The 12,693-nt window shown below is 40.6% G+C and overlaps 1 protein-coding gene across 21 annotated transcripts in view; it reads right to left on the bottom strand.

The window, feature by feature from the left end:
* The window catches only part of OtopLa (proton channel otopetrin-like a), a 30,091-nt gene that overhangs the window by 14,896 nt on the left and 2,502 nt on the right, over window positions 1–12,693 (bottom strand). For 8 of the 21 annotated variants that reach the window (XM_018014957.2, XM_018014963.2, XM_089473230.1 and 5 more), the window contains exons 3-5: window positions 7,652–8,130; window positions 6,537–6,670; window positions 6,123–6,161 (exon numbers count right to left, since the gene is read on the bottom strand). In XM_018014957.2, coding sequence (XP_017870446.1) covers window positions 6,123–6,161; window positions 6,537–6,670; window positions 7,652–7,801 — 323 coding nt within the window. In that variant the 5' untranslated portion in view covers window positions 7,802–8,130. The other 13 variants (XM_089473237.1, XM_018014971.2, XM_018014966.2 and 10 more) reach the window with 6 other exon arrangements.

Genomic DNA, 12,693 nt, shown 5'->3' on the forward strand with positions numbered 1-12,693 from the left:
TATTCAACCCTCGCTCTCGCATTCCGCTGCGAGAGGGGAAACGAAATGCGTGAGATTAACTAAGACTCAATTGGAGCTGCTGTTGTAAGTATGTGTGTGTGTGTGTGTGTATGCGCTGTACATAGACAGACACACGCACACACACGTATATAAACATAGATACGTATGTGTGTGTGTGTGTTTGTGTACTATGTACACTGCATAGAGCTCTAGCTGGAGCTGAAGCTGTGGCTGGAGCTCGACTAACTTGAAGAGTAAATTTTGCGCACTCGCTCTCACCAAGCGCCAAGCGCTGTTTATGCTGTGTAGCACAAGTGTGTGTGTGTGTGTGTGTGTGTGTGCGTGTGCGTGTATGTTGTATATATAGCTGCCCGGTGCTATCGAAACCAGGAGAGACTTTCAACAGCAAAATCTTTAGCGCGCCCAAGACAGCACAGCAAATTGTTTCAAGAGGTTTTCCGCTTTTTTCATTGGCAAATCACAAAAAGTTTTCGCATTTTCTCAATTCATGTGAGCTTCTCAGCTAACGGTTAACTTAGTATTTATCACTTTGATGCTTTTAACAACTTTTCCTCTTGTTTTTTTCTTCTATGTTTTCGGCACTTTAATTCACAATGTTTCACAGCAACTTTAGCACAGCTCAGTGAAAAAAGAAATGTAAAAAAATAAAGCCAACTTGATGTCTCTATACAAATCTGTCCCTATATATGTATATATATATCGGTATAGAGGCAGACTAGATTGTGAATTTGTGACTTGTACACTTTTGACTAAAGTGAATGGCCAGTGTGTCTACCTTGCGAGCGCTGAACACAACACGTCCAGGACCCTTTACTATCCAACTACAACTGAAAAGGCTCGTCTCGGGCTGAGCTCCTGTGTTTGTCGGTGTCTGCCTCTGCAGCAGCCGCCCCTGTGCGCCGAATCTGTGCTGCCCGCTCGTGCACCGCTGTGTACTCACACTCTCCATCTCTGTCTGCCGCCAGCCATCCCGCTCGCTCGCTCTGGCTGGGCTGCAGCTCGCTCTCTCGCTTTGGCGGATGCAGGGCCAGCATGAATGCTGTGGAAGCCTTTTGCGGCACGTTGGGGAAACGTCACGTCGATTGCCAAAAAGTAGGACACACTGTGTGAGTGTGTGTGTGAGGGAGAGAGAGAGAGAGAGAGAGAGAGAGAGTTTTGCACTCTTTTTTGTATGGCTTTTGCCGTTTACCTCTTGCCTTTTAGCATCCCTGTAAGCCTCTCTCTTACGCTCTGTCTCCCTCGCTCTTGCAGAGTCTGTCCCGCTTCCACTCAGCCGGGCTTGCCATTCATGGTGCGCCTTATTTGCTTCTAAACTTATTTTTCTCATATTATTTTCATTTTCTCTCTTTTTGTTTTTTTTTTTTGTTTTTTTTTTTGTTTTTTGTGATTGGAATGTTAATGACTTGTTTGGCTCTGATTTCTTTGAGCCTCGGAGTCCACTTGCCCAGCTTGTTGCCAGAGCTCGAAATCGTTTTAGTTCCGTTTACATTTCAGATTTGCTACTCGGACGCTGTGCGGGTGCCGGTGCTGGGGCGGTTGTGGGTGCGGGTGGTAGCACCGCCCTGCAGCCCTTCACTGCTGTCGCTTGCATCTCGGTGCTCGGCTCTCGCCTGAGTGGTTCAGTGGCTTATCGCTCTGGCTTCCGTGCACGCTTATTGCCATTTGTTTGGCTTGCTCATTGGGATTATGAATTGCTGATTTACGGCTACTGTGATGCACCTCGTGCTGTACCTGCCAGTCTTTAAGCTATACCCTACTGATCTCTCGCTAGTCGCACCACACCAATTGACTTTGATATCTAAAACGCTTTTCTCTGCACTGCAAAGCAGGTCACTTATGTTGGGCTTGCGGCAAGAATAAAACAGATTTCATTTAGTTTACCATGTTGCAGGGCGCAGGCCAAGCATAACGAGGCTGAGCCCACCCATCCCCATCTCCATCCCTATTCCCCGCCACTAGGCTGATTGTGCGATTTCAAAGTGCAGTCCCCAACAGAGACGAAGCAGCGCAGAGGGCAAAAGGCGGGCTGTCAGTTAACCAAAAGCAACAGCCCAAAACTCAATTACGAACGTTCGCCGTGGGCTTGGCCGTCTGTGCCCATGTCTGAGTGTCTGCATGTGTATGTGTGTGTGTGTGTGTGTGTGTGTTAGGGTTCGTTTGTATGCCTTAGCACAGTGGTTGAGCTAACTTACATATTAGGCGAAATATTAATGAATGAAATGAAAATGTAGAAACTAAATGAGGGTTAATTTATAGATTGGAGAAGTTAGTTACATAAACTAATGAAGTCTGGTAACAAATAATAGATAGAGCTTATATATAATGTATAGGGCTGCAACTCTACTGTGAGTGATTTCAGTTTTCAATAGAGTGTCTTATATGTGTGCATATGTATATACAGGTTTAGATATCAACTTTTTCAGGAAAACAAAATTCAAGTTCTTCAGATGCGCCAGTGTCTTCTGAGCTAAACATTATAAACATCTCGATATAAACCCTCTCGAAGAAAAAAGACAGAGCCCAAGTTTCTAAGTCACATCAAGCCTAGGAATAGGATCGCAGTTCCCCTACTATCTTAAGTAAACAAATGAAGCGAATATCCTTTAACTTTAATGAGCTTAGACTTCTGAAAGGCTTTATATCAATTTGATCGTCGTTTTTGTCATCGTTTTGCCTTAATACTCTTCTTCTATTGACCTGGCAGTTGAGAAACGATGGCACTATAGTTAAGCATCGATGACATTATAGCTAAGCATTGATAGTTAATGATAGCGCCGTCCTCTCTACTAACTATTGGCCTACTACAGACTCGAATTCAATGAATTCATCATAAATAAAGCGCTACATTTCGTAATCAGGTTCGCCCCATTGTGCAGAGCTTACGATATACGCAGCAGCAGCGACGTCGTCAATATAACTGCATACACTTCCTTTCGCAGTTCGACGACGAGACAGCGAATGTCGTAAGTATTGGTCGGGCCGTCGCTTCGTGTTCGTATTTCGTAGCTCGCAGCTCGTAGCTCGTAATTCGTAATTCGTGTGTGTTTTGCGTAGTTTTGTTTTGTGCGCTTTTCACAACAACCAACCTCGCATTCTGTTTTGCTTGGCTGTTCGCCATGGCGCGAGCCGGCAGCCAGGTCCTGCTCGCTGCTCACTGCTCGAGGGGTGTGTGGCCTGTGATAAGCCGAGACCGTTTGCTGTAGGGTATGTCGTTCGCCAAGGGGTTGGCATTTGGATGAAAGGCAGGAAAGGATTTGCGTCGCGTCACGAGCCACCAACAACTACGTCGCAGTGCACTGAATGACCGAATGGCGATGGAGAGGGAAATCTCACAAAAACCACACACAGTTACAGTCCAGCCATAGGCTTAACCCGCTAAAAGTGGAGCACACGGTTGCCTAACCCTAAAGACCCGACTCGAACAAGAGGTCAAGTGATAATTATGCTTCTGTATGCGGGCGCAGTACAAATTCCAGATCGATCAAGTTATTTGCAATTTGAAAATGATAATAACATTACACTGAGTTGATAAAGTCATTGGTTAAGGGCTCTCAATGTTGAAGAAAGTTATTAGAAGACTCTATATATAGAGTTCAAGGGGCTATGGATCACGGCTAAGCTAGTTAAATACTCAAGTAGTATTCAATCATTGTTGCTATTGAATCTCTGGAGATATATTTTATAGAAGATGTAGTCAGTTTTTAAAACCTTTGAAAGTTGAGATAAGATATAAGATATAAAATAAGATAGAGCAGACATTTCGACTTGGAAATCCCAAAGAGTCCCTAAAGCTACATAGATTAGGCTTGAAGGCCCTATTTTCCATCTATATGACTCAGAAATTCAAATAACATTATTTTGTATAATTAAGTAGGAATGTTAATAAATCATCCCGACCTATGCGTAACTATCATACGAAGCTAATATAACCTCATACGTAATATCCTTGAGCATAGCCCTTTTTGTAATCAAGGCATCACATCAAGCATAAACTAATTGAGTCAGAGTTCCGGGTGTGGCTAGTTACGTAGAGCTAAAAATTGATTCTTTTTTTTAGCTCATTCTCATAAAAGGCTGTCGATGACAATGAGCATATGTTGGGTTCGCAGCAGGAGATACGAGCAGGGGTGGATTCTGAGGGCTGTTCGCTGATGTTATTTATAGCTTCTGGTTTTTGCTACCCCATTGCCCAGGCGTCTAGGCTCGGAAAGTATCAACGCCCATCAGGAGTACTATTAAAAAAAAAAAAAAGGTAAAAGGGACCAACAGGTGAGTTGTTTAATGGCAAAAGCCTTGCCTAATTGAAGGTGGAATCATTAACCTTGTGCGCATTTATCTAATCATGCATCGCATTTGCCCAGGGGTTTAGCAGCTAGAAATAGTCCAGTGGCAAATAGATAATTGGGACAAGGTTGGGTCGCACAATCAGGTAGATGAATTGATGCCAATATTAGCGGTAAGCTGAAATCGTTATCGATTATCGGCAACCAATGAAGCTGCTCAGGGAGTAATATCAAAGGAGTTAACTGGACGGCCAAATAAGGCACAATCAAAATGGAGATGAAAGCTTTCCTATTGATAAATATCGATTAATTTCAATCGATACTATAAGAAAATGTAAGTGTGTTAGTCGCAAAAAAAAATGCAACAGGTTAGTAACTGAATGAATCGACCTCATTATCGATAAAGATCGATTAACGTAAACAATATTCTTTAGGTCTAGGGAACTATAATAATTGCTGTAAATCATAGCGACGCCCAACACATATACCATTGAATGAATAGAGAGCTTGTTATCGATAAAAATCGATTAAAAATATATAGTTTTTAAGGTCAATCGATATTAAGTGAATTGAGGCATCCAAAATGCGCAGACAGCACATTAGTCCTTGAAGGAATCGATAAAAGTCTATAAGCATCGATTTTAATTGAGTCTATCAATTTTGCCCTGCATGATTAGCAATCAAACAACAATGAGAGGAATCGATCAGTGCTAATTGATGTTGTAAGGACTGCAGCAGCAGCTGGCGGTCAAGGGAGCAGACTGAATAACAATTTAACAGGCTCGTTTATCAAAAGTTTTGTTCGGCAACTTGTTTCCGTTGCAGTTGTACTTGATAAACATAACACTCAAGTGTTTATGCCAAGGCGTCGCCCCGCCCCAGCATCGATAGTTTTATGGCAACATGTCCCCGGCAGCTGCCGTACAATGACATCCAAGTCACACAAAGGGCTTGGGCGAGTGGGAGGGGGAGAGCTAGGGAATTGCCATCATGCCAGCAGTGGAGCAGTAGAGCACAGATCTTGGCATGCCTCGCTGACAGCTTAGGCCCGGGGCACAGTTAGCATAGATTCCTCGCGGGGCTCCGGCGGGCGCTTTCGGCGTACTTTTTGGCGGGTTGCCTGCTCCGGCAGTTGTCGAGTTGCGTAATTTGTTTGCAACTTCTTCAACTTACATGCAGCCGGGCATTGTGTTAACAATTCTATATGTATTTCTGTCTACCAAAACGCTGACTTTTTGTCTTTTCAAAACTAGAGACAGCTAGAGCGAAAGAGAGAAGGAGAGAGAAAGAGAGAGAGAGATGGAGTATGCTCAACAATGCCGACATAATCGGAAATGTAAGGCAATGTGCCTGTTGTGTGGCATTAGTTCATTGACATTATAATCGGTCGGATTGCCAAAGAACAGGCAGATGACAATCCAACCATGGAATTTGACTTTTGCTAAAGCGGATGAGGAGTTAAGCATACGCATATATGTAGGCATATACATATATGCATAAATATATATTTATATGTAGATAATACAGTAGGGATCTATGTCTAGTGATTAGCTGCTTTCCAATGTTAGTTCAAGTGCTTTCTATGGGTTATACGCTAGCACAATGCAACAATAGATCTATTCATAGCTAAGTGTGTGGGTAAAAACAAAATAAAGTACTTGGCTAGAAGATTGAGTTTGAGTTAGGATATGTAGAGTTTGGATAGAAACTAAAAGTAGTTAAGTATTTTTAATTTAAAATAGATATCTTATGGAAATTTATGATTTTTTTTGTTTTTGTTTTTTTTTTTTTTTTTTAATTTTGTATACCAAATCTGACCTTTTCTGTGGTTTCGTCAGAACCTGGGGATGATTGCCGCTGCAAAGGATTCTTGCGCATTAGTTAAATGATTGATTGATTGAGAACTACGAGTACTTAAGAGGTACAAGATCTGTGGGACAATAGGGTCTATACTGTTCCCTGGAGGTGAATGAGAATGAATTAATGTGAGCGAGCCTCAAATGACAATCGGAAATCAAATGATAAACAAATATGAGCAGATATAGCGGGAATATCTTTATATATAGAGGATGTGGAGAGATAATGAAACACATAGTGTTACTGGTTAAATATTATGAAACACATTTAGCACAGAGTGGGGCAGCAATAGGAGCTCGGATATTGCATAAATCGGTATGTTTTTTCGTTTCTCTCTAGATATGTAGAACGAGTATCTGAATGGAACACACTTACTTGGCGTTTTTTGGTCGTCGGGCGTCGATCGGAAAGTCGTCATCGAAATCCAAATTGAAATCCTCGCCTAAATCGTGCGGCACCAGCGGAGTTCGCTGGTGGGCGGGGCTGGTGTGATATCCATCGCCTTGAAGCTGCATTAGTTTGATATTGGTTGTATTGTGGGAGAAGGAATAATTCGATTAGACTTTTCCATTTTCATGTACGAGTTTCAGAAGCCACAACAATAAATTGGAATTTGTACAGCGAAACAGTTAAACATAAATATGATGTCAGCATAGATTGCCTCATTCACAATGGAGGAGCAGCCGTCTCTCACTGTGAATGACGCGTCGAGATTGGTTAGATAATTAGCTATTTATAATTGGAGTGCATGCATTTCCATGTCAAATCGGAAAGGAAAACCAATTTAAAAAGAATTCCAATTTATTGCCAGAGAAATTAAAATTGATTTCAAGAATGTATATAAATACATATAATTGTCTCAAAGCTCAATATATATATAAATTTATATACATTTGTATTTAATATTAAAAAAAACGTAAAGTAAAGGGCGAATCGTTCCGTTACTCGTGCAAGGATTTGGTTAAATTTTATTTGAGTTTTGAGTAGTTTTTTTTTTCTTTTTTTTTCGATTTGTTATCTTTGATCGTATCACACTTTGGAGTTGTCAATAAAGCAATCAATCGGTCAATCAATCAATCAATCAATGGGCATTTTATTTCACATGGTAAACTGAACTTTTCTAAAATTGGAAAGCTCAAACAAAAATGGATTAATGTAAACATTTCATATACATATATAACTAAAAGGCAATAGATATTATTGAAATATGTATGTACATACATATACATATATCAAATATATAATATTCGTATATATTTCTATGTATATACATATGTATATCTGTATGCAAGTGTGTGTAATTCATATGCAATATTTACAAGCAAATCAGTAGATCAACTTTAGTATTTAAACAGTTCGTTGAATTAAATTGAATTTGTACTTGAATCGAATGTAATTATGACTGTATGCGTGTGTGAGTGTGTGAGTATGAGTGTTTTATATTGCATATGATTTGAATCCTTGAAACGAGTACATCCAACAGCCCCTACCTTGACCACAGTGCCGACCTGATTCGACTCGGTTGCGGATTGGCGGTTGTCCAACAAATTGGCTCGCTCCATGTTCTCCAGTTGCAGTGTTTCCCTTGGCTGATCCAGTAGACGTTCGCGCATCTCATGTAGATAGGGACAGCGCTGCATTCCTCTCTGCTCTCCTCAACTCAATCGGATGCACTGTTTGTTTATGTTTTGTTTTGTTTTATTTTGTTGTTGTTGTTGTTGTTGTTTTCGAATAGCTAAAGATATTTGTCAAAGCTCTATCTATTTCTAACTACTTCGTTCCGCGTGAAGTCCTATATAACTATATGTTGATATATGTACTTGATTCGAGATTTTCGCATATATATATACGTTGATTGATAAGATTGATATAAAGTTCGTTAGGAGGTAAGTATTAAATGTTCAGAAAAATCAGTCATTCGGTTTGCAGCAGTTGATTTTTTAGACTTTTTGTTAGCAAATTGGTCGTTCTGAAACGAGAAACAATATAAAAACGTATTATAAACAAAGCGTACTAGACTTTTATGATTTTCGTAAATTTGTCTTTGGCTCCGGTTGGGAGTGATGGACTAGAAGATACCTGTATAATATACTTTAAATTGTCGAGATAGAATATTAATTTTATCTATTGATAGTGTTATAATTATAGAGATGTAATCATACTTCCTATTAGATATTACACGGCTACATTACGTCCATTTTAGTTAAATTTAAATCAGGCCAGGGTATCATAGTGTCTGCCCTTGAAATGAAATGATCGAACTCGATCGAACAAGTGGAAATTCCATTAGCAAAATCACGCACGAGCCAATGACCATCTGTGAGAGCGAGCATAGAAGATGCGGGTGCAGAGCGGATAGGGGTGAGGGGATCGGGGTAAGATATCTTTTATATGCTATTTCGATATCTGCCAGCTATATAAGTCGTATATAAAATCAAGTTGGCTTTCAGCGATCTTGACAGATTGATGAGGGTCAGACGCCCTCTAGACTAGTCGAGTTTTTCGCCAGCTAAATATGAGAATCATATAATAAATATACGTATATACATACATATACATATATATAATTACATACAGATGCCGCGTATGCTGCATCATTTGTTATAGTTAATCAGCTGCCACACTCTGCTGTTGGCTGCTGGCCAAAAATAAAGTCAGCACCACCCACCGCACCGCACCACCCCGCACCGCCCCACACCGCTACACACTCGCTTCCACTGAGGCGTTGGAGCCGCGTGTGGCATAGCCGCTTTGCAAGTGCATCCAGCTAGCGGCTAGCTGCGCACACTTTAATCGGGTGCTCGTATATTGGATTTCGATGCGAGGTCGTGTGCCATTTCAGCCATTTCAGCCATTTATTTCAGCCAAATGCTTCGAGCATGCGAAACGCACCCAGCAGAAAATTGCCTGCGAATTGCGTGGAGAATGCATGCAAAAACAAACAGTGCTGCAAGCAAAAACAAACACAGCCGAGAAACGCTAAAGCATTCATCCAGCCTCTGCTAGCTGCTGGCTCTAAGTATCGCAGAGTATCTTGAAATGGTTCAAAACTTTGGCCGATTCTATTTTATATGTGATACTAGCAACATCTCACGTATAGCATCATCTTTGCTTTGATTGGAAATATATGAGTGTATATAATATGATATGAGTCTGATATACAAATGTATCTGATACACGCAGTAGCTTAATTATGATATTAATTAGTTTCTAAGATACACAGCAGATCATAAATTAGATAGAAAATGTCTGCAGCTCATTAAGTAAACATGCATTTTACAATCTATCTTATTTTAGATACAAATGAATGGAAGATACTAGTTTATCTAATGTAGCATATTACACAATGTATCTCAGTTTTGGGATGTAAATATTTTTGTCAACTGTATCTTAAAGACATGTATCTTATATACATGTTAGAAAATTAAATATAAGATCCATCAAATACTAGATGTATTGTCTAAAACCTAAGATAGATCTACGATTCAGAATGATACACATTTGCATCTGAAACTCAAAAGAGATCTAGTATATCTGTAAGATACATCTAGTCTTTGCATGAGATACTTTTGTATCTAAAACTTTAAATACATCCAATGCATTTGTAAATGGTGAAAGATTAAATGTTAATGTCTATGAGACACATTTGCATCAGAAAGTTCGTGTACTAGATACATTTGTATCTTAGATTTTAAATTTGTATACTTTGCTTCGTTTGAGTATCTTTTTCAATATGGAACTATGTATATTTCAATATCTTCCAGATATCTAGCATGTCCATCTATCAGATACGTCTGGTTTCTGAATGAGATACATTTGTATCTTAGTTTGTAAATTTGTATCCATTGCTTTATTTGAGTATCTTGTACTACAGAGAACTACCTTTCTATTGCTTATAGATATCTTTCTGTGAGAAGCATCTCATTTCTGTATGAGATACATTTGTATCTGAAGTTTCAAATATATCCAATAAATTTTTTTTAACACTAGAGATACATTTGTATATGAAAGTTCGTTTAATAGACACATTTGTATCTTAGTTTTTAAATTTGTATCTTTTGCTTCATTTGAGTATCTTTTACAACATATGTAGAACTATATACATTTCTATATCTTTCAGATATATTATCTATATACATATAACATATCCAACTATAAGATACATCTAGTATCTGTATGAGATGCATTTGTATCTGAAAGCTTAACTCATTTACATCGTTTACTAGCTTAGTATCTTTGGCTTCTATTGAGTATCTTATACAATATAGAACTACATTTAAATTGCTTGTAGATACTGTACATAATGTTAGATAGACTTATATGTATGCCTACATAGGTATATAAATTTATTACAAAACGTATTCAAGCCAAATTACAAACCAGATCTGCTAGCATTCATTCATGAATCTACGAAACTTGCAAGAGAGATATGTTGAACATGCATATGACATATCCATTTGAGACACACAACAAATTTGGCTTGTGAATGCAGTCGTGGTGCAAGCCAACGCTGTCAGCTGGCAGCCCAAACTATCTTTGTGCGTGCTGCGGCCCTTAGGCATTCAGAATGTGCGCTGACCATTAACGCGATGGCCTGCATGCAACCTAAACCGCAAGAATGCAGCGACGCGGCAAACATAAAACGTCGCTTCCACGATGTTGGCCCAATCGCTTTTCGCTGCCGTTCCATGGCCATTTCCAAGTGACGCCTAATGCAGTTTCTAGATGTCTCTGCTGTCGCTGTTGGCTGTTGGCCCCTCCCCTATGGCTGGCCCCCTTTCAGTCGAGAACTGTCGCCCCGTCGCACTGTGTGGCTGGTAGCATTAACACCAACACCCAAGTCGCCCAAGTCGCCCAAGTACGAAAGCTTGCTTAATGCCATTAACATTTGATGGCTAACGACTGTGGCAACAACAGCAACTGCCCAGTTATGGTCAAGCTATATAGAGAATCGGCAACGGCAACCGCAACGGCAACGGGCGACCCGAACTAGCGTTCGCTTGTTAATTTCTGTTTGCATTGATGTGGGCAAGATTAGCGCCTGGCCGTATTTGCGGCCCTGCCCTGCCACATGTGGCAGCATTATAAAACGCTTTCGATTGTGCATCAGCGCCGAGCACATCTTCTGGCTGGGCCCGATCAATGCGCCGCGGCGTGCAATTTATTATTGTTATAATTGTCAGTAGCACAAAAGTGTCCGATGACAGATTAGAAACAAGCGACAGACAGACAGACGGAGAGCGAGAGAGAGAGAGAGAGGGGGGCGGGGGGCGGAGGGACGGAGAGATACATATAAACCGCACCCACATTCATCGCAGACTTGCGGATCGGAGCATTTACAAAAACAAAAACAAAGATAGATTTTTTTTTTTTTTTTTTTTAATTTTTGTTGTTTGTTTTTTATTTTTCTTCGCTCTTGTTTTTTTTTCTGTGCAGATGCAGATCTAGAGAGACGGCGCCCACATTGGGAACCGGAAATGCAATTGTATAAAATAGCTGGCAACGAATACCAAATTGGAACTGAGAATGGAAATGGGAATGAGAATGGAAATGGGAATGGGAATGGAAATGGGAATGGAAATGAGACCGAGTGCAACTATGCAGCAGATGGACACATTTTGCAGCTTAAATGTAGCTATAAACAAGACGCAAACACCCTGGACAATAAATCTATCAATGCCAAAGGCGAGACCAATATCTGAGCATGCCAGACTTGCAGATACTCCTTATGGCGAATGCCCTGCCTGAAACGATATTCCCTTGTATTTCCATTGCATAGCAGATAATCGTAATGCGATCATGATCTTAGCTCTTAATACTATTTGAGGATTAGCAGGTAATATCCAAAGATACCCTCGCTCGTATATACCATGCACACTTGCCCCGCCACAGGGTATTCGTGGCAAAACATGGGAAAATAGGGTGACCTTATAAGCCGCAACAAAAACAAAAACAAAACATCAACAATTTTTCAAGCATTTCTGTGAGTGATCCACAGCTGACGTCTGCCGTTGGGTGGGGTCGGCGGTGCTAGGTGGTTTAGTTGTGAGATTTGGTTTGGTTTTTGTGTTTTTTCGTTGTTGTTGTTGTTTCTTTTGTGTGTGTGTGTTTTTTTTCCTGGCGCGTTTCTTTGGTCAGCCTCGCAGTGCAGAGGGTTGTGCCGCGGCCGTCAGTACCGTTAGTCGCAGCCACCCCCTTTTTGGTCTGTCCCAGTTGATGGGGTATTGTGCTCGTCCCTGCAGTCGGTGGGCGAGGTCGCCGCCTCATTAGCTCAATAGACTCGCCTGCTGAATATGCAGATATTATGCCTTATGTCTGAGCGGCATTTCTTTTGTATGTACGGCTCAATGAAAGTAAGTGTGGGTGTATTAGTTGCCCGCCTGACCTGAGTCAGAGTTACGCCTGATCTACTGTCAAATTTGAGTTTCAGCAATAACGACTTGAGGCAGATATAGACCATAGCTCCAGGGCATTGTGCAGTCAGCTATGCTCAGCTGCTTAGCTTTAGTCCATGCTTAATGCAAACCAACCA

This window comes from Drosophila arizonae, chromosome X, assembly GCF_054131065.1.
Source record: "Drosophila arizonae isolate 15081-1271.41 chromosome X, UAZ_ARI_1.0, whole genome shotgun sequence".
NCBI classification, from domain to species: Eukaryota; Metazoa; Arthropoda; class Insecta; order Diptera; family Drosophilidae; genus Drosophila; species Drosophila arizonae.